Source organism: Microtus ochrogaster, unplaced genomic scaffold, assembly GCF_000317375.1.
Source record: "Microtus ochrogaster isolate Prairie Vole_2 unplaced genomic scaffold, MicOch1.0 UNK42, whole genome shotgun sequence".
NCBI lineage: Eukaryota > Metazoa > Chordata > Mammalia > Rodentia > Cricetidae > Microtus > Microtus ochrogaster.
Window position 1 is genome coordinate 72,923 of NW_004949140.1, and position 22,643 is coordinate 95,565.

At 40.9% G+C, this 22,643-nt stretch overlaps 2 protein-coding genes across 2 annotated transcripts in view; one reads left to right on the plus strand and one right to left on the minus strand.

Annotated features, from left to right (window-relative positions):
* Positions 1-10,861, plus strand: part of Akap14 (A-kinase anchoring protein 14) — a 14,596-nt gene extending 3,735 nt beyond the window's left edge. Inside the window, exons 2-6 of the mRNA XM_005368879.3 lie at positions 1,094-1,968; positions 2,059-2,150; positions 5,498-5,677; positions 9,821-9,873; positions 10,668-10,861. Coding sequence (XP_005368936.1) covers positions 1,104-1,968; positions 2,059-2,150; positions 5,498-5,677; positions 9,821-9,873; positions 10,668-10,761 — 1,284 coding nt within the window. The 5' untranslated portion in view covers positions 1,094-1,103 and the 3' untranslated portion in view covers positions 10,762-10,861. The remainder of the gene's footprint in view (positions 1-1,093; positions 1,969-2,058; positions 2,151-5,497; positions 5,678-9,820; positions 9,874-10,667) is intronic.
* Positions 10,862-10,867: 6 nt separating this feature from the next.
* The window catches only part of Nkap (NFKB activating protein), a 24,031-nt gene continuing 12,255 nt past the window's right edge, over positions 10,868-22,643 (minus strand). Inside the window, exons 5-9 of the mRNA XM_005368878.2 lie at positions 21,458-21,521; positions 19,624-19,733; positions 19,460-19,535; positions 18,170-18,319; positions 10,868-13,865 (exon numbers count right to left, since the gene is read on the minus strand). Coding sequence (XP_005368935.1) covers positions 13,691-13,865; positions 18,170-18,319; positions 19,460-19,535; positions 19,624-19,733; positions 21,458-21,521 — 575 coding nt within the window. The 3' untranslated portion in view covers positions 10,868-13,690. The remainder of the gene's footprint in view (positions 13,866-18,169; positions 18,320-19,459; positions 19,536-19,623; positions 19,734-21,457; positions 21,522-22,643) is intronic.

Consider the following 22,643-nt stretch of genomic DNA (forward strand, 5'->3'; position numbering starts at 1 on the left):
AGAGAGAGAGAGAGAGAGAGAGAGAGAGAGAGAGAGAGAGAGAGTATGTGTGTGTGTGTGTGTTGTGTGTTGCTAGAGATGGAACCCAAGGCTTCTCAAGGTTAGATAAATGGCCTACTACTGGAATACACTTTTATTCCCTCAATTCACAACTTTTTTAAAAAGTCATGCTGGGGCTGGAGAGATGGTTCAGTGGTTAAGAGCATGTACTGAGCTTCCAGAGGTCCCAAGTTTGGTTCCCAGCACCTACATCAAGTGACTTACATCCCCTCATAACCGCAGCTCCAGGGCAATTTAAAGTCTTCCTTTGGCATTTCCAGGCACCCATATTCACATGCACAAGCAAACCCACACACAGATTTAAAAATGAAATTTGGAGGCTGGAGAGATGGCTCAGTGATTAAGAGAACGGGCTGCTCTTCCAGAGGTCCTGAGTTCAATTCCTAGCCCCCACATGGTGGCTCACAGCCATCTCATAACTGTCATGAGATCCAATGCCCTCTTTCTGATGTGCAGATGTACATGCAGACAAGAACATACACACATAAAATAAATAAATAAGTCTTTAAAAAATGAAATTCGAATTTTAAACTAGTCTCGACCCCCTTTTATCTGTTCAAAGCATTAACTGAGGCATTTAGAGTCAGTATTTGGAGTTATGGTTCAAGGAAGCTAAGAATTCCTCTGTTGCATTTCGATTTAAGTCCTCTCAGTTTGCAGCATGGAAAATCCTTGGTTTTCAGGCAAGGTCCATCTCAGCAAGCAGATAAAAAGGGTCGGCAGTAAAAGGTCTGACTAGCACCCTTCACTCCCAGTCTCTTCTCAAGAGGCAGTGGGTGTGGCCTGAGTATTTTGGCCTTCCAATGGACAGGGTGGAAGAATTGGAGACATGACTGTTTTATGGCCCTTGTTGCTCTTATAGAAGACCTGGGTTGAAGTCCCAGCATCCACATGGTGGCATGCGACTGTCAGTAACTCCAGTTACAGGGAATTCAATGTTCTCTTCTAACCTCTGCAGGCATCAGGCATACAGTTGGTGCAAGATATGCACACAAGCAAAACATTCACACACATAAATATTTTTTTAATCTAGGCAAAATAAAATGGATAACAGAAAAAGACTCCCACCCCAGAGGGGTAAGACTGTGGAGAACACTAGCGCAGCCAAGGCAAAGAAACCAGATGCTCCAGAGCCCAAGAGTGCTACAGAACCAAAAGACAGCAAGACTGTGGCAGACCCAAAGAAGACTGTAACAGATCAGAAAGAGAAAAAGACTGTGACCATCATCACAGATCCGAAGGACAGAAAGAGTGTGTCTGAGCCAAAAGAAAAGAAGACTGTAACGATCTCAGATCTCAAGGACAAGAAGCCAGAGACGAAAGACAAAAGGATGGTGACATTTGTGACAGAAGTAAAAGACAAGAAAATTGTGACAGACACGAGAGAAAACAAGATTATGTCAATAGAGATGAAAGAAAAGATGGTTGTGCCTGTAGTGCCAGAAGCCAAAGAAAAGAAAATTGTGCCACCAGTAGAACCAAAGGAGAAGGTGGTTGTGCCAGCTGTGCCAGTTGTGCCGGCTGTGCCAGTTGCGCCAGCTGCACCAGCTGCGCCAGCTGCGCCAGTTGTGCCAGCTGTGCCAGTCGTACCAGTCGTGCCAGCTGTGCTACTTGTTCCAGAATTTAAAGAGAAGATCTTTATGCCAGACATGAGACAGAAGAAAGACATGCCACCTCTGCTTGAGGTAAAGGGATTCAAGTCTCTGCGAATACAAGAGATAAAAGACAAGAAGGCTGTACCCGAGGTAAAAGAGAAGGCACCCGAGACAGAAACAAAAGAGAAGAAAGTTGTGCCAGAAGTCAAAGAGAAAAAGCCTGTGGTAGAGGAAAGAAAAGACGACAGGACAGGTGAGGTAGCTCGGACTATAGTTGAGGGCGTTCTGGCTGCCGCTGTTCAATTGGTGAAAGGTAAGTTTCTGGTTTATTTGTCTAAAGAATTGTCTCGTTGCTGTGAGAGCACACTACCAGGCAACTAACACACCTCTACCTTGTTTGCAGAAGCCAGAAACCCCATCAAGAACATTAAGTGGCTCACTCATGGAGAATTCACAGCAGAAAAGGGTCGGAAACAAATTGAGAAGTTTGTTTCGGTAAGTGACTTTGGTCACTCCATTTTGGTACCCCAGGGTGTGAGCAACAACAACAAAAAAGTCCTCCATTGATCAAAAGTTTGAGGTCATGAAAACAAAAGGGGTGGCATCAAAGACACCTAGAATAAGTAAACATAATTTTCCTGTGAGTTCCAAAGTCAAGATTGGAAAGTTTTGCTTACTTGTCTTATGTTTTTAATAGAAGCATTGTAACCCTTCGAACACTGCTCTTTTCTTTTAAAAAGAAAAACATCTTTGTATTGTATGTGTACGAATGGTTTTGCCCCTACTTGTATGTGTGTGCACCATGTGTACGCTTGGTGCCTGTGGAGGTTGGAAGAGAGTGTCAGATGCCCCAGAACTGGAGTGGGAAGTGGCTGGGAGTTGCTGTAGATGTAGGCTTGAAGCCAGGTTCTCTGAAAAGAGTAGCCAACATTCTTAGTAAGCCATTTCTCCAGTCCTATTTTAATTTTTTGAAACAGGCTCTCACTATGAAGCTCAAGTTGGCTTGGGATTTGCTATGTAGATTAGACTGACCTCAAACACATAAGAGATCCATCTGCCCCTGCCTCTTGAATGCTGGGCTTAAAAAGGGTGCACCACCTCCCCAGTCAGTAAGCATTCTTAGCCACTGAACTATCTCTCCAGCCCCAAGGTAGGATGATCTTTGAAAGAGAAAAGTGCAACCACATTGCTATGCATTTGTATCGTCCTAATTGTACATTTCCCAAAGATATGCTATTTCCACATACGCACTTTGTGCTGACATTTTCAATGGGGGCAAGCTGGCCTAAGGAGAGAGAAGTATCTCTAGGTATAGTGGTACAGGATTATAACCCCAGCCCTGGGGGGGGTGGGGGGTGGGGGGGTTGAAGGTGAGAGGATTGGGAGTTTAAAGTCATTTTCAACTACCATTCCAGGCCAGTCTGAGTTACATGAGTCTCTGTCTCCAAAAGGTGAGGAAGGCTGGAGAGATATTTCAGTCAGGAATACGCCTGCGGTGTAAGCACGAAGACCTGAGTTCAGTTCCTAGCAGCCACTTAAAAAGCCATGCGTGATGCTGTTTACTTGTAATCCAAGTGCCAGAAAGGCAGAGACAGGCAAATGCTTGCCTAGGACTGACCAGTGAGAAGCCATTTCTCAAAAAAAAAAAAAAGAAAAAGAAAAGAAAAGGTACAAGTTGGAAAGATCCTAAGAAATAACAAAAGGTTAACCATTATTTCCACATATGCATACGCATATAAACAACATCCTACTCATTCATGTCTTTGGCCCTTTGTAATGCGCATATATTGAATAACTCTTCATTCATGTGGGTCCTTTCCTACTGTGGCTCACATCTCTCCACTCCTCTCAGATCCTGGTACCACTACTCCATTTTAACCTTTGTTGGTGCTCACCAGACCCTGGGCAGTGGCCTCCTCTCTATACTCCATTGCCCTGAACCTCACTTCTGCGGACCACCCCATACTGTGAAGCCAAGCCTACTTTCCTTAAGCTTGGCTTCAAACTTACAAACTTGGCTCTGAAACCGTCAGAAGCCCATTACTTTTTACTAATGGCCAAAAGAAAGGGAAAATGTCTCACTGTGCCACTTAAGATTCCCCACAGTCTAAACCAGGCAGTAGTGGTACAAGCCTTTAATCCCAGCACTCAGGAGGCAGAGGCAGGCAGATCTCTGTGAGTTCGAGGCCAGCCTGTCCCTAGAGTGAGCTGCAGGACAGCCAAAGCTACACAGGGAAACCCTGTCTCGAAAAACAAGCAAACAAAACAAAATTTCCCACAGTCTGGATTAAAAAAACAGATATGACTTTTTTCTTCATGTGTATGGTATATGTTGCCTATGAATATGCATTTTATGGGAATGCATGTGTGAGCACGCGTGTGTGCGGGTCCTGTCACTCTTCCACCTTATTTTTATTATTTTTTTAGATTTATTTATTTATTATGTATACAACATTCTGCCTCGATGTATGCCCGCACGCCAGAGGAGGGCGCCAGATCTCAGTACAGATGGTCGTGAGCCACCATGTGGTTGCTGGGAATTGAACTCAGGACCTCTGGAAGAGCAGCCAGTGCTCTTAACCTCTGAGCCATCTCTCCAGTCCCTTTCCACCTTATTTTTGAGGAAGGATCTCTCAATGAGTCAATCCCACAGCTTGCCCTAAGCAGCTTTCTGTCTTTGCCTTCTAAAGCTGGAATTACAGCTGCACCACCATTACCCAGCCAGCATTTATATGGGTTTCTGGGGAGCCAAACTTCAGGGCACTTCCTTGTGTACCTATCTTTCCATCCCATTGCATTTTGGGGGGTGGAAGGGCACAGGATTTCCTGAAGCCCAACCTGGCCTTGAACTCATCGGATGTCTAAGAGTGACTTTGAACTTCGGAGCTTCCTGCCTCTACCTCCAGCGAGCTGGTATGACAGGTGTGCTCCACCACATCTAGCCTATGCAGTGCTGGGGACAAGCCAAGGGCTTTGTGCACGCAAACATGAGCACTCTGACAACTTAGCTACACCCTCAGCCCCCAATCAGATGAGATCTGCCACCCTCATGTCTTTTCTTACCAGACTATCTAGTGAGACCCTGTCTCAGAGAGTGTACAAGACCCATGCTGGGGATCAGACCCCAAGGCCTTCCACACAGGAGGCAAACACTCTGCTACTGAGCTGTACTACCCCCTCCCAGCCCCCCATTTGAGGTAGATAGCCCAACTGCCTGACCTTCTTTTACTTTTATACTTGAATGCTGTGTGCGGGGGGAGATGGGGGGTCACGCACCTACCACAGTGCACACATAGAGAGGTCAGAGGACAGCCCTATGGAGTTAGCTGGGACCTTTATGGGGATCCTGGGGTTTGAACTCAAGTCCTCAGGCTTGCATAGTAAGTGCCTTCAAAGAAAAATCTCCCCCAGAACGCGGCCCTTCTTTTCTAAGCCACGTATCACAACAAAGGAAGTAAGTCCAATTTGACAGGTGCTTGAAATGGGCTTCATTACCCTGGAGGCCTCCTGGGGTAAACAGAACACCTATTCCAATCACTGATTAGTCTCCAATTTAGCCACACACTTGCCTCCCAAGTGAGAATGTGAAGTGTGATGTGTACATCCACACCTTAACCCTTGCCCCATTCTGCTTCTGCCACCGCCCAAAGCTCATCTCAAATGTTTCGCATTTCCGAATTATTCTGTCTCTCTCCTGTGGGAATAACTGAGAGTGGGTCCTAGTTCGAAACAAACTGAACAAGGTCAAGATTTCAGAATCTGTAACCCTGTTAGGTACTGCCTTTGTTGAGCTGATCCTGCTGTTCTCTCTCTGTGAGCTTTCTCTTTTTTCTGTGAAACAGACTTGGGAGTTTCAAAATCGCTGGGTGTACTATGCGGATTTTATAGAGAGGAAAGACTTAATTCACTCCTTCCACTATATCTACCGTGTGCGCTGGAGTGCCCCCACTGCCGTGAGACCCCTAGCAAGAGTCAGTGCTAACGCCTATTTCACCATCAAGTTCAACAAGAGCAAACCTCCGGTAAGCTCTGCTTTTTGCATCCTGGTCCCTTCAGTGAGGATTCAGCAATGATGACATCTTTGGTCATGGGTATCATCGACTCCCCTGCCTCCTGCAAAACACTGGGCTTTTGTGGGGACAGGTTGTGATCTTTAACTACTTAAATAGCCAAGGATGGCCCTGAAATCCTGACCCTCCTGCCTCAGCCTCCCCCGTGCTGAGATTCCAGGGGTGTGCTACCAGTGCTCACTCTAACAAATTCAAGCCATTTGTTTGTTTGTTTGTTTATGTGGTGCTGAGGATGAAACCCTCGGTCTTGCATGTGCTAGGCAGTTACTCTGTCCTTTAGCTGTATCTCCAACACATAAAACTTAATTGTAGCATGAATAATAAAAACCTAGAGACAGATATTAGGGTTCAACCTGAAGATCGGAAAAACAAAGCAGTCAAGGCACTAGAGAGCTCTGACCTCAGTGAAACCTTCGGACTCAGAGAGAGCGAGTTCCTGTCTCATCCCACCTCATATTCCTTTCTACTGCTCGGACTAAAGGCGTGCACCACCACCATCCAGCCCCTATGGCTAACTAGTGTGGCTGATGGGATTAAAGGTGTGTGCCACCACTGCTTGGCCTGTATGGCTGACCAGTGTGGCTTCTTTGCACTGACCTTCAGGCCAGCTTTATTTATTAAAACATAAATAGGGGCTTGAGAGATGGCTCAGTGGTTAAGAACATCGCCTGCTCTTCCAAAGGTCCTGAGTTCAATTCCCAGCAACCACATGGTGGCTCACAACCATCTGTAATGAGGTCTGGTGCCCTCTTCTGGCCTGCAGACATACACACAGACAGAATATTGTATATTAATAAATAAATATTTTAAAAAAAAAAGAACTAAAAAAAAATAAAATAAAACATAAATAATATGCCACTCTACTTAGCAGTCACGTTTCTGCCCTCATTTTACTTGGCCGGTCCACAGCACCTATCACGCTGACTACTGTCCTCCACACTCTGCATCTGGTTTCTAGTATGCTCTCCTGGCGTGCCTTGTCCCGCACTCACCATTCCTTTGCGGCATGGACTGGTGTCTGCCTCACACGGTCAACTTCATGTTACAATGTCCCAATGCCCAGACCCATTCTCTGTACTTAGCTTCGTTATTTTATCCAGTCATATGGCTTTAACCACCACCCAGAGCTGGGTACGTGGATGCCTGCCTATAGCCGCCCCACCCACTGAGGAGGCTGAAATGGGAGAATCATTTGAATCTGCATACCAACCTGAGCAACAGCAAGAGGTACATTTCAAAATCAAACAAAACCTCAAGCTGGGTACAGTGATGCACTTTGCTCTCAGCACTCAGGAGGTTAAGAATCACTTGAACGTGTTTATGACAGTTACAAGCGCTTGCTGTTCTTGCTGAGTTTGGTTCCCAGGACCCAAGACACAGGGCTCATAATTACTCCAGCTCCAAAGGATCTAGCTTCTGGATACTAATAAACACATATCCCCCAACAACACACACACACACACACACACACACACACACACACACACACACACACAATTTAAAAATAAAATCCAGGGCCGGGCGGTGGTGGCGCACGCCTTTAATCCCAGCACTTGGGAGGCAGAGGCAGGTGGATCTCTGTGAGTTCGAGACCAGCCTGGTCTACAAGAGCTAGTCCAGGGCTGGCTCAGTGGTTAAAAGCTCTGGCTGCTCTTGCATAGGACCTGGGTTAGATTCCTAGCATCCACAAGGCAGCTCATAGTCATCTGTAACTACAGTCCAAGAGACCCTGAAACCCTCTTTGGTTCCAGGTACATGTGTGGTGCACACACATACATGCAGGCAAAACACTCATAAAATAATAAAAATAAGAACCTTGAAAATGTTTATACCCCCCCCAAAAAAAAACACTTTTTGAGAATGTTTATACCCAATTTTGGTGACACACTGTGATTCCTTCATCTCAAAAAAAAAAAGTGAATCAAGCCAGGCGGTGGTGGTGCATGCCTTTAATCCCAGCACTCGGGAGACAGAGGCAGGCAGATCTGTGAGTTCGAGGCCAGCCTGGCCTACAAGAGTTAGTTCCAGGACAGGCTCCAAAGCTACAGAGAAACCCTGACTTGAAAAACATAAAACAAAAAAATAAAGTGACTGAATAAGAAAAATTAATGTCACTAGATGTTATGATTTCCAAATCTCTAGCATATTTTGAGATTTAATGCACCTTTCACTTATTATTTTTAAAATTAGTTTTGTTTCTGTGATTCTGGGTTGGACCTAGGGCCTTTGGACGCTAAACAAGTGCTTTAGCCCTGAGCCGTCTCCCCAGCCTTAAAATTGAATGTTTGATTTCGCCCCACAACTGACCCACTTCAAGTCTTTGCATCTGAGCTGATGGCTGATTCCTCAGCATCTTCCTTGACTCTTCTCTTTCCATCATGTCCTTCCCTTCACCCATCAAGAAAGTATGGACAGGGTTCCACATCTCCTGTCTCTCTCCCTCCCTCTGTCCCCAGGATTATTTCAATAGCTTAACTGTTCTCTCTCCTTGTCATTGCCCACATGCAGTAGCCCTTTAAAGCCAATTTCTGTCACTCCTGTGTTTAAAGATTTATTTTTATTAAGTGTGTGTGTGTGTGTGTGTTCATGAGTGCATGAGAGGCCAAGAAAGGGCTTCAGATCCCCTGGATCTGGAGTTTCAGGCAGTTTTAAGTTGCCTACTATGGGTCCTCTGAAGGAGAGCTGTTAACTGTTGAGACATCTCTCCAGCCTCCGGTCTTTTGTTTAAAATGTCCCCGCAATAGTGCTGAACTTTGAAGTACATGGAAATTACTTGAGGATCTTGTTAAATGAAGATTCAAATTCAGAGGGTCTTATTTTGGAGACAGGGTTTCTCTGTGTGGACCTGGCTGTCCTACTCACTTTGTAGCCCGGGCTGGCCACCAGAGATCCACAGGCCTCTGGCTGCCTCCTAAGTGCTGGGGTTAAGGCATAGGCTACCAGCACCCAGCTGAGATAATACATTCTCAGCAAACTCCTAGGTAATTCTGATAGCACACACCTAGAGACTGTATCTGAATAACAATGAGCTATGACTATATCTAATATACATATTATAAATATACTATTTCTGCTTTCTCATTACCGCTTTCCCTCTATTCTCTTTCTACCACTCCAATCTTGCTATTCTTCCAATAAGCCTGATAGAGACATCCACCATTCCTTCTAACTAGAACATTTTCTTCCCAAACAATGCATTGCCTGTTCCCTCTTCTACTTCTTTCCTTCCTTTTTTTCTATCTTATGTGTCAGGATTTCATATAGTCCAGGTTGGCTTCCAACCTGCCTCTCCCTCCCAAGTGCTGGGATGACAGGCACGGGTCACCATGTTCAATTTATGTGGCACTGGCTTCAGGCATGCTAGAGAAGTATTCTACCAACTGAGCTACATCCCCAAACGCTCCCGCTTTTTGAGACAGGGTCTTGCTATAAAGCCCTGGCTGACACTGAACTCACTTGGTAGACCAGGCTGGCCTCAAACTTGTGACAATCCTTCTACCTCTACCTCCTGAGTACTGGGATTCAGACAGGTGCCATCACACCTAGCTTATTTTCTTTTTTAGCCAGGGTCTTACTTACTATTGTAACTATTGGTCCTCATTCCTCGGTGTGTATGTATGTACCACCAGTACAGGTAACACAGCAAAACCACTGCTTCAAAATGAGAATGTTCCAACTTGTTCATCTATATTATTTCCTTCTGGTTTGTTCCATTCCTAAGAGGTAGAGAGCCAGAGCTGACTAAAATGCACCATTTAAGAAGACAACAGAACTAAACTTCGATATTAAAAAACAATTTCAATCCCCCCCTTGCCAAAAGAAATTAATAAAGAAGGCAAAAGACTGAGTCATGCTCTTATTGAGGGACACTCGCCTCTGGCGACTGTCTCCAATCTTGTGGTGTAGCTTAAGGTAGCTGTGACCAAAAAAAAAGTCTTTAGCAGAATAGCCTTTAAATGACAAAAGAAGTACCAGCTAATAAGTTCCCACTTATGGGTCCTGAAAATGCAAATATATACTTCTGGATAAGGGGAGAGGGGGAGGATTGAGCGTTGGCATGCTTGGTCCAGACTTACGGTTGTCCCTCTCTCTCAGGATATGCCTGTTGATGTCTCCTATATCTTTGAGAATTCAGAACTACTTCAAAGGTAATTAAAATTTGGAGACCTGTTCTAAACGGGTGAGGTAAAGGCTGTCACATTCTAGGAATCCCACAGGCCCACACCCACAGATAATTCATGCAGAGCTCACCTCATCTTTGACCACTTTCCCTACAGGACTGGCTGAAAGGATGATTCTGGCAGCAGTCTAGAAAACTGTTTTTCTTAGTGTTTTTTTTTCAGTAATTAGAAACTTATGAATTAGTTGATAGAACAGGGTAATGCAAAGTGAGTCATATCTGTTATTTCTACAGAAACATCAAAGCTTGAAAGTGTGTGTGTGTGAGTGCATGTGTGTGCGTGTGTTTTCTGGGTATCAAGCCCAGAACCTTGCATACATGAGGCAGGTAACCTACCACTGAGCTACGGCCCTAGCCCTCTTCAGGAAAACTTAACAATTATACTGAATTTACTATGGGTAAACGCCCCTTTTAGGCATTATAATGTATGTCTATAACCTCAGCACTTGAGAGGCTGAGGCAGGAGGACTGCTGTAAGTTTCAGGCTTGACTGGACTATAGAGTAAAACTATGTTTCAGGACTTCCGCTCCCAATAAAGAACCACATGAAACTCACAATGAATTTGCTCAAGTGTAGCAACCCATGTTACTTCATGGCAGCCCTCCAAAAGACTTTATACCTATGCTTAAAGAACAGTAAGGAATCCAGTAGAAACCAGTCAGAACCCTGTTCACTGGGAATGTAAGGAGGGAATTCCTGTCTCAATGTTTTGTTTGATTATAAAAGCTTTGTGTATGCATGTTTTTCCCCTTCCTCTATAGACCAGGAAAGATCCGATTTCGAGAACAATGGCTGAGAGACATTACTGAGACCAAACATATTTTGTTGGAGTCTATTCCTTTCAAAGTTGTCTGATTCTTGTGTTATGTCTGAGGACTCTTAATGATACATTAAAATATGAAACAGAACATCAAACCACATAACATTTATTGAATAATAAACTTGTGGTACACAACCCATCTGCATTTTTGCTTTTATTCGTTATCCATTCTGTAATAAGTTGTTTTCTGTTTTTGAAAAGGTTTTTGTCAACACTATATCATGATTTTGGAGTCTGGCAAGCACAGAGTTGCATTTCCAACAATTCTCAAGTTCACCCATTGGCCCTTAGCTGTTTGGTCCTTCTCTGTGCCTGCCTCCAGGCTTGATACACATTTTTATGGGTATGCTGGGTAACAAAACGGCAACACTTCTGAGCTCATACTACACAGTATGAAGGGTTTGCCTACTCACAGACCTCTTCTACTGTAAGGTGACCCTCACTGCCAAATTCTGAAACTGAATGTTTTGGCTTCTAGAACACATCACATGCTTATTAGTACAATGAACTAGGGAGGGGTTAGCACCCTTATTCCTTTCTGGTCTTGTTTCTACCTTCACACTGGGTCATCATGTATTCCTACCTTCCCTATGAGACTCCTAAGCTTGGTCACACAATTTTAAAATGTCCACGACAAATTTACACTATACTTTGAGTGACAAAGACATACAAGGAACACAGAATACTTGTAACAAACAAGACACATGGTAGGACTGAGCAAGTCTTCTATTTTTTTACTATTATCTTTGTACAACAATTTAAAAAGGAGAGAAAACCCTATGAACAACAGGTGAAGAAGTAAGAAACTAAGTAAGTCTCTTTAGAGAACAAAATGAAGTATTTAAATTTCAATCATTCTACATATATTTTAAATGGGCCTAAAGAACTTGAACAATACAGCTAGAACCCTAGCCACCATCTTGTTCACTGGGAATGTAGCAAAAAGAAGTCCTAACTCAATGTTTGTTCAATTACAAATGTGTGTGTGCACGTGTGTGTGTGTGCATGCATGCGTGTGTGTGCATATGTGTGTAAACCAGGAAGATTTGCCTTTGCAAACAGTGGCTGGCTTAGAGCTCAGGTGATAAAACACAGTTTGAAGCAATAACTCAAGCTAAAAATAAAATACTTTTAGCCTTCCACTTTTTTAAAGGATCTGCTATTAAAGCTGGTCTTTGCAGATCTTATCCAAATGAACTGACTCAAGGAATGGTAGGTTTTGAAATAAATTCCTATCTTTTCTTTCATTGACTGTGACTACTCTATACAAGAGAAGAATCGAAATAAAACCCATAATACTTATACACCATAAAATTGTTGCATTTAAACTACATTACCTAAGAAAAATGAAAACATATTCATCCAGTCGCTAGGAGCCAGTTAACAAAAACTAATGCCCCTCCAGAATAAAGTTTAAAGTAGGGATTATAAACTTTACATTGTATGACATGAGGAGGTGTAGGAAACAGTAAGACTTGAAACTTTGGAAGCTAGTTTCCATGAAGTTTTAGGAAACTGCAGACTTACTAGACTGAGAAGAACAGATACAGTGAAATCATTTCAAGTTCAAAGATCACAGATGTTACTACATGCTAACTGCTAGCCAGTTCAGCAGCTGTGGGCTAAAAACACATTTTCCAAGAACATATATTCAACTTTTCGAGCAGTGATAAAGCAAGGAGGGTTTCTACAAAGTTAGGGATTAAAGACATTGATTGATATAAAAAAGCTGAAGAGTTTAACAATGTTTAAAATCAAAGCTGATAGCCAGGTGCAGTGGCACACACCTCTAATTCTAGCACCAGGAAAGCAGAGGCAGGCGGAATTCTAGGAATTCCAGGCTATCCAGGGCTACACAGTGAGACTCTGTCTCAAAAAAAAAAAAATCTGAGTACATAAAGAACACAAATGAAAACATTTAATAGTTTACTTTCATTATCATGAAACAGCTAATTAAAATACTGACATTATATTTTCCCTCATTAGCACTCCTGATGTTCATTCCTTTAGATATTATCCTATCATTAAATATCAGCTTAGCTAGAAATAGTATTTTTATACCGGCACAACAATAGACTTCCCAAGACTGCATTTGAAATTTTTTCTTTTTGCACTGCTGGGGATGTAGCTCAGGATCGCATGCATGATAACCACATTTTCTAACTCTGAGCTACACCCTGGCAGCTGAAAGAACTATCTTAAGTAATTCATTAACAACTTAAAACATCTAATGCTCACATTTTCTATTCCACACATCTGTGAGTTAGCCTTTTGGTTTGCTTGCTTTTAGAGCAGAGGTAGACTTAGCCCAAAATACATTTCTAGGGCAGACTGTAGAAACAGTCAGTTTTCAAATTCCACAATTGCTTTTTACAGCAACACTGTCATTCATTTTGTTAACAGCCCATTTGTGACACATTCAAGATAGAGATATGCCATTTCCAAGTTCTGCTGGGGCAGGGGCAGACACTGTATGGAGCTAAAAATATTCACACCAAATCACAACGTAAGATTTAAACTTCTGCTGCCGCTGCCACTTTCTCTCTGTGACACCTTTCTAACATTGCATGATTTCACTCAAAATTTGGACTTTCAAACCAGAAAGTTAGGGTCAACCTTAAAAAGCCCAAAATAACTTACTAAATGTATCAACAAACATCTTTTATTGAAGGACTGAAGGATTCAGAAGGCACGGAAGCACTGAAAAACCATTCCAGAGCGCAGTAGCCTTTTTGGCTGGGCATAGTGGCATACATCTGGAATCTCAACACTTGGAAGGTAGAGGCAGGAGACCAAGAGCTCAGAGTCATCCTTGGCCACAAAGCCCGAGGCCAACCTGAACTGCTTGAAACCACACATCAAAAAGTAACCCCCAAAACAAACAAAACAATAACCTTTTTATGCCTAGAACCCACAATTTCCTTTGTGATGTTAGAAATGTCCACTTGTACAGTGGGAAAGTCCTCACTTGTCATCCTTCCCTTTGGTCTTCCTGTACACCATCTCCCGAAAGCTGGCCAGAATCTTGTTCTCCCGCTTCCGTCTTTCTTCCTGGTTAAAGGATGCAAGGGCTCTCTTCTCGTCTGCACTATAGATCTGGTTCTCTTTCCGCAGTCGCACGGCCTCCATTCGACGATGCCTAAAGACAATTTTAGTTTTTAATTAATTTGATGTGGGAGTGCCATATATCAATCTGTTGATTTCATTGGTTAAGCAATAAAGAAACTGCTTGGCCCTCATAGGTTTAAACATAGGTGGGAGGAGTAAACAGAACAGAATGCTGGGAGGAAGAGGAAGTGAGCTCAGACTTGACAGCTCTGCTCTCTGGAGCAGAGATGCCATGCTCCCTGCTCCCGGGCAGACGCAATGAAGCTCCGACCCAGGATGGACGTAGGCTAGAATCTCCCTGGTAAGCCACCTTATGGGCTACACAGATTATAAGAAATGGGCTAGTCCAGGTGCGAGAGTTAGCCTAGAAGAGGCTAGATAGAAATGGGCCAAGCAGTGTTTAAATGAATACAGTTTGTGTGTTGTTATTTGGGGCATAAGCTAGCCAGGCGGCCGGGGTGCTGGGGACACAGCCCCGCCGCTCATATTACAACATTAATTTCTTACTAATAATTCTTATACTATATCCTCATTAATCCGTTCTTAATATAGAATCTTCTATTTAAAAGGTGACAATAGAACCTGGAGATAGGTCATCAAATGATTATACATTTTATCTATCGATGGTCCCTTTTCCTTTAACTTATATCTAGTAGTTATGATCACCAATGTTTGTCAGCATAGTGGATATTATCATTAATTTCAGATACTAAAGACAATTCTTTTTTGCTTATTTCTAATAAACTGACATGGGAAACTTATTAAATGTTTTAGATTATGTGTATTTTTTGTTTTTGGGTTTTGGTGTGTTTTTTAAAAACAGTTTCATTAAATAGCTCTGGCTAATACAGCTGACCTCAAATTCACACAGATCCACCTGCCTCTGCCTCTCCAGCACTGTAATATAAGGAACGTGCCACCATGCCCAGCCAGTAATAGTAGGTTTTGTCTTTGTGAAGTCCATAACAGGGCAGATGAAAGATTTCTCTTAGTTAACCAAGTGTCACATCAATGTTCAACTTCACTGATACAAAGAAGAGAATGAAGTGAAAATCATTCAGTTATAACTGACGAGGAATCCTGCGGATAGTTTAATATCCTTAGAATCCAGAAGGGTCATAAAGAAAACAGGATGCAGTCTGAGAGTTAGATCAGTAAAGTATAGAAGCAGAGGAAAACTATAATGTTGGATTCAAAGGATCTGTTATTTAGAGAGAAAAATTAATGACCTCTTTTGTGCATATGTACCCAAGCCTACATAATTATTTCAAGAAACTTCTCTCAGAAAAACCAAGAAAGACTGGGTAACAAGAGGAATCATTTCAGGTTCGTGTAATGGTATCTAGGGATAAGATGGGAGAGTTGAGGAAATGGGAATATATTTAAGTTGTTTAGTGCAGTTAAATGGAACAGAAAGATGCTATAATGAACACCTACATGCGTGTCTCTAGTCCATGGGCAGGATTTTCTCTTGGGTACCCTAGTATAGTGCTGCTTGGTTATAATGTACATGAGAATCCAACTTTCCAAGATAATGTCACATTGTTAATGGATATGCTACCACCAGTGTTTAAGAGGTCTTGTGGCACCACATTCTCTCAATATCTGCCACTGTCAAAACTTTGAATCTCTTCCTATTAAGTGGGTACAAAACAGTATTTCACCAAGGTCTTGATTTCCATTTCCAATAATCATGAACATCATTTAGTTTATATATAGGATACATGTATTCTTTTGATTGACCTTCTGTCATTTCCTGTATTTCTTTATAGGTGTTCATTTAAATATTCTCATTATCAGCATTTTATCAATTGTGTGTATTGCAAGAATCTTACCTGAGCTTGGAATTTTCACATTTTAATGTCTTTTGATGGACACAAGTTCTTACTTTTAGCCTAGGCAAACTTCTAGGTAAGCACATGTTTTGTTTTGTTTATAAAATACATTTTTATCTAAGAGGCACCCTCTCTAAAAGTATGTTATCTAGTGGCTACTTTTTATATATAGTGACTCAGTGTTCTATGTTCTATATAGATGACATTTTTCCTATTCCATTTCCTGAATACTTCTTTCTGCACAGATCTGGCATGCTCTCTCATACACACAAATTCCACACATGTAAAACTGTCCTTGGGCTCTGCATTTTATCCCACTGAATAATTAGGTTATTCCCTAAGCTTCCTAAGGCCTGCAAGCTCCTTCTTTTTTTTTTTTTTTGGTTTTTCGAGACAGAGTTTCTCTGTAGCTTTGGTGCCTGTCCCGGAACTAGCTCTTGTAGACCAGGCTGGCCTCGAACTCCCAGAGATCCGCCTGCCTCTACCTCCCGAGTGCTGGGATTAAAGGCGTGGGCCACCACCACCCGGCAAGCTCCTTAATTCTCATCTCTTGTAGGCCACATCTTATTTGCCTACTCTTCTTTAGAAGTAACATGGCTAATCTTGGCCTTTCAAACTAACAAATACATTTTAGAACATTTAGAGCATTTAGAACAACTTTATTAAGTTTCATAAACTGCTGTGATTTTGTTTCAAATTTTATTGAATCTACAGATAAATTTGAGAAAACTAATTTTACAATATTGCTATTCTATCTTTGAACATGGTCTGTCTCCATAATTCTTCTTTAGTGTTTCTTTTTTATTATTCATCCATTCATTGGTTTTTAAGGACAAGGTTTCTCCTTGTAGCCCTGGCTGTCCTAGAACTCTCTGTAGATCAGGCTGACCTCAAACACAGAGACCTGCCTGCCTCTGCCAGAGAGCTAGAACTAAAGATCTGTACCACCACACCCAGCTAAACTTTTTTTTAAATGTGTATGAATGTTTTGTATATTTGAATGTATAACTATCTATACAGCACATATGTGAAGTACCTGCAGAGGCCAGAAGAGGACTTCAGATCCCCTGGGACTGGAGTTAAAGCTGGTTGTGAGCTGTCATATAGATGCTGGGAATTGAACCTGGGTTCTCTAAAAGAGTAGCCAGTGCTATTAACCACTAAGCAATGTCTACATTCTCTTAAGGGTTCTTTATGTTTTATAGTTTTTCCTGTGGGGGTCTGGGGATCCTTTTGTTAAGATTTAGTGCTAAATTATTCATATTCTGATACTATATAATATACTAAACTATAAATGTTTAATTATATTTCCTTATATATTATGCAGTTATACATTATTGGTTATATTGATTATATATTTAATAGTATTTTCTAGTTTCCTGTTGCTGAGATATAAAAACACAATTGGTTCTGTAATAACTTTATATACAACCATTTGTTAACTCCCTGAAGAGTCTTTGGGACCTTTTATGTAAATAATCATCTCAATCAAAAAAAAATGGCTATGTTGAACCCTCCTTACTGAGCCTTACATTTGTAATGGATTGTCCTTATCATACTGTCATCCTCCAAAGTGATGCTGGTTTGCAGAAATCTAAGATTCTGGGGTACTTTAGAAAGAAGGGTCCACATATATTTGTCTCTGGTATCAATTCAAAATAGCAGTTTTAGTAGGTAGCTTGTAATCTTAAAGAAGCCACAGTTCCACATGAGTTCAGTACTGCAGCCCTTCCTCTCCCTGATTAGTCAAGTATTTTCTGTTTCTTCCATAGTCTTATTTCCTCATGCCGAACCTCACATCCTTCATGATCCCTAACTGTTACTCACTTCCAGAAATTCTGGTCCTCTGAGACCTGGAGGCAAACTCAAAAACCAACAAAGTTTATCTCATGGATTCCCATATTCTTCTATGATAGATGGCTGAACTTAACTATATTTTCCAGGGGGAAAATTATACCAAAATATGAATACAAAATAAAACTGGAGGGCTGGGGAGATGGCTCAGAGGTAAAGAACTGGCTGCTTTTCCAGAGGACCTGAGTTCAATTCCCAGCAACCACAAGGTGGCTCACAACCACCTATAATGAAGTCTGGTGCCTTCTTCTAGCATGCAGACAGAACACTGTATACATAATTAAAGTCATTATTTAAAAAAAAGTGTATACCACCACTGCCTGGTAGACCAGTTGTTTAAAATAAAACTGGAAACTAGTCTTTAAATTTGGAGATATTGTAAAGTTTGAGGCTAAGTTTTATACATAGTTAAATCTTATTTAAGTATGTTTTTCCTAATGAAACCAGTATTTGTGTGTGTGTGTGTGTGTGTGTGTGTGCGTGTGTATGTGTGTGTGTGTGTGTCAGCATGTGTGTACGTGTATACTATTTTCCATTAGGAAATAGTCACTTAGTGAAAACATCACCAAAATATAATCCTATTAGTAATAGAAAAGGAGAAGGAAAAGAGTTAATTATGGAAACTGATTCAATGCAAAGAAAATACCTGCTACCACTCATTACGTAACCCGAACATTCAAATGATGCGATCTCTTCACTCGTCAAGCCAATTTCTCCTCTTCGTGGGATTCGCTTTCCAGCTTTCACGTATTCAGCCATAGCTGCACCCTCACCAGGTAACAGAGCGTGGCCATAGCTACAAGGTAATTCAGAATTCACAAAAGACTCATTAAACTATCTCCATAGAAAAGGAGTGCACACGTCATTTTCCCTCAGATAGTAGTGAGCATAACAGTACTGAGCAGCTGTGTGCCTGATGTGAGTTACTTCATTTTTATTAGAGAACATTATACTGTACTACTAACCTAGAAATGTATAAATAATCAGGAAGAACAAATGAACCAATGTTCACAAGTAAAAACTCACACCTTATAACTGTGGGTTAATTAATCAGGTATTACCAGTATTGTTTGTCCTCAGAGCATTCTCTCTAAAAATAAATAATATATCGCAAAATAACTTGTAACAAATAATAAAATAATGCCATACGGTAAAAATTATCTTTTGCCTTTGATTAAAAGTGATTTTTTTTAAGCAGTTCAGTGATGGTTTCTTGTATTTCCTATTAAACTTGAAGCTTGTGACACAAAAGTAATCTCTGCACTTACAAAATTTATATAGTTATAAAGATAACTATACTACACTATAAGGGAAACACAAATAATATACTGCATGGGCTGCAGAGGAGGCTCACAGTTAAGGTAGAGACATTTACCATCAAGTCTGCTGACCCAAGTTCAATCCCTGGTACCTATATGGTGGAGGAAGAGAACCGACCCCTAAAAGTTGTCCTCTGACTTCATGCTTTTCCCTCCCCCATAAAAAATGGGTAAACTGACAGAAACTTTAAAAGGCACTGAACACGAGAAACAAGCAATGCTGTAAGGACTAAAGAGGGTAGAAGCTTTGGGATTCTCCATATGCTCCTTCTATTGGAAGGGGACTTTGAAGGACAGTTAAAGAGCTTGTTTTTATTTTGGAGAAACCGGGTCTCCTGTAGCCCAGACTGACCTTGAGATCACAACGTAGCCTAGAATGTCCTTGAATTCCCAGATCTCCCTGCCTCGTCCTTCCAAATGCTGGGATCACAGGTATAAGCACCATACTGAGCTAAGAAAGTCCTTTAGAGACTGCAAATACACTGCTACTGGCTGAACGCACAGTTCAGGGTCAGCCTGCTAACCTGGCATGACCATACTCAGTACTGCAGAAAACAAAGCAAATAGCCTACAACAAAGAGAACCACCAAACCCCACAACTGTACGCTTCTACTTACTTCAAAGGCTTATCATCTTGGGAAGCAAGTGTTTTGGGAGCCTCTGGGCCAATGAGATCTGATGGTTCTTCTGCCTCTGCATGAAAAATATTAAGAAGCACATTCACAACTTGACTAATCAGTTACTGTTTCATGTATTGAGTTAGTCAACTGCAAGAACCTACTTGATCGATCCTTCCAAGGATTCTCTAGAAATTCTTCTTGGGACTCTTTGGAGCTTGAATCACTGGAGTCTTTTCTGTTCTTCTTAGACTTCTTTTTCTTAGATTTCTTCCTGCAAGGATTATAATACAAATTAAGTATTCTCATATTAAAAGGCATTCTCATGTTTTCTTTTCAATTCAGTTTTCTCAGTTAACCAAATAGTATTTTACTATCAACAAGAAATAACTAAAAGATCAACAAAATATACTTATCATGTAGAAAGTTAATAGAAATAAAATAACTTAAAAGTTAACTCTCAGGCCGGAGGTGATAGCTTATGTCTGTAACTGATGCAAAAAAAAAAATCTTTTTGTACACTGTAAAGAAGTGTCACTTTGATTGGTTTAATAAAAAGCTAAATGGCCAATAGCTAGGCAGGATTTTCAGGACAGAGAATACTGGGGAGAAGGTTGAGTCTCCAGTCAGACGTAAAGGAAGCAAAACCTGCAGGAAGAGAGGTAAAAGCCACGAGCCACATGGTACCACACAGATGTTAATTTAAGTTATAAAAAAAGCCTAAGCTATCAGCCAAGCTTTCATAATTAATAAAATGTCTCTGTGGTGTGATTTGGGAGATGGTTGGTGGGACAAAAAAAGACTAACTACATGTATTCCTAGCACTTGGGAGCTAGAGGCAGGAAAATCAGGAGTTCAAACACATCCTATGATATCTAGTGAGCCTGAGGCCAGCCTGGGGTTTATAGACCCTTGTGTAAAAATAAAAGAAAAGAAAATAAACATCAGAGATTAAAGAGAGGGTTCAGCAGTTACAAATGCTTGCTGCTCTTTCAGAGAACTAGAGTTCATATCCCAGCACATCAGGTAGTTCCAGGGGACCTCTATATACATGACACATACATATATACACTTAAATGAAAATAAATCTTTAAAAAAAACATAAAACAATCCCCAAAACAAAAAAAATCCCACAAAAACAAAACAAAATGCAAAAAAAAATAACCGCCACAAAACAAAAATGAGTTCTCATCAATGTAAGCGTTAATAAAAGTTTTCAGTATAATGGGTTAAAATATAGCAAATATGTTTAAATAGCAGCATTCAAAGTAATCTCCCACTGCTTTGCAATCTCAGTGATATACTGACTCTTGACAAAGACCATTAGTGTTTGCTAATATGTCAAAAAGAGACAAGACATCTGTTGCCTACTGATGGTGTTACATAGCACCACCTAGAAAGTATTCCTGGCCGAAGTTCCAATTTGAACCTTGCCCACCTCAAGATACCTTCTCTCTCCAGGAAATAGAGAAGACAGAAAAACATGCTAATTTACTCTGAATAACCAATTTGATTAGGGACATTAATTGTATTCTGATTTGAATAAACTACAGAAAACTACAGGGAATTGAGTATTAAATTTTTTGTTTTCTCAAGACAGGGTTTCTCTGAATAGGACTGGCTGTCCTGGAATTCACTCTGTAGACCAGGCTAGCCTGGAACTCACAAAGATCAGCCTACATCTGCCTCCTGAGTGCTGGGATTAAAGGTGTGAGCTACCACTCCCCAATGACTGTTAACATTTTAAGCACAACAGAAATTACTATCTTTACTTTTCTTTAAACGAATACCTTTTAGAGAAAGGTACTAAATTATCAAATTATTTATGGAGGGAATGATAGCTCTCATTAGTACCAAAATGATTGGAGGGTGGTAGAGATTACCCATGAGAGGGTAATAGGTCAGACTGAGTGTGTGTGTGTGTGTAACCATTATACTATTTTACATAATTTTATCTACATTTTAAACTTTTTCATTAAAAAGAAAAGAAAAACTGACGTCCTCCGTTTTCTCTTTTTTTCTTTTTTCTTAGCTTTCTTTGCTCTTCTTTTTGTATCTTCATCTGAAAATTAAAGCACATTATTATTAAAAAGAATTTAAAGTTCAAAATCCCAATATCTTAACAGGTAAATATTCTATTGTAAATATTCATAGTTGTTACAGAGAAATTTATTCATTCTAACATTTATTGAAACTTGCCAGGAACTATACCAGGGGCAGGAATCAAAGAAATTAAAGCCATGGACCAGCAAGATGGCTCAATGGGTAAAATGCTTACTATCAAAACTGACTTGAATTTGAGCCCCAGAACTATGTGGTGGAAGGAGAGACTTGATTCCTATAAGTTGTTCTCTGATCTCCACACAACTTATAGGCATGTATGAATGCATAGCACAAACAAACAATAAATAAATAAATGTAAAATATTAAACCCACTAAGTATTAATAATATAGGGAATCACTATTAATTTACTCATTGAGTTAATAGCATTGATTAAGTAGGAAAATGTCCTATTTCAAAGATATATATATAGCCGGGTGATGGTGGCGCATGCCTTTAATCCCAGCACTCGGGAGGCAGAGGCAGGCGGATCTCTGTGAGTTCGAGACCAGCCTGGTCTACAGAGCTAGCTCCAAAGCCACAGAGAAACCCTGTCTCGAAAAACCAAAAAAAAAAAAATATTTAGTTAAGGAGAATGGCAACTTACTCTGAAGAGCTCAGCAACTTCCCCTATCCCCATATTTTATGCAACTATATCAAAATGCTAACAAAACTAATAATAAAGATGATTATTACCTTATTCCCTTTACTTCCCGAGAATTGTCAAAGTTTCATAGCAAGAAAAACAAAAGCTAAAAGGAACAACGCTGTGTATGTAGCAGAGGAAGAGAATGCTTTCCAGAATCTCAGTGGAATGGAGGAGAGATGGTAATGAAACAAGCAGAATCTGGGCTGACAGAGGAAAACATGGAGGAGAACAAACTCTAACTGGTCTTAACAATAAAAACCTAGATATTAGGGGGTGAAAGCTGAGAGATCAGAGAAGCAGAGTGGCCAATCACTAGAGAGTTCTTACTTCTACCAATGCTCAGATTGAAGGGCCGACCCTATCTCTACAAATCCTCAGACTGCTGCGTCTCTATGAAACTTCAAAATGCATCTGTCTCAGCCGGGCGATGGTGG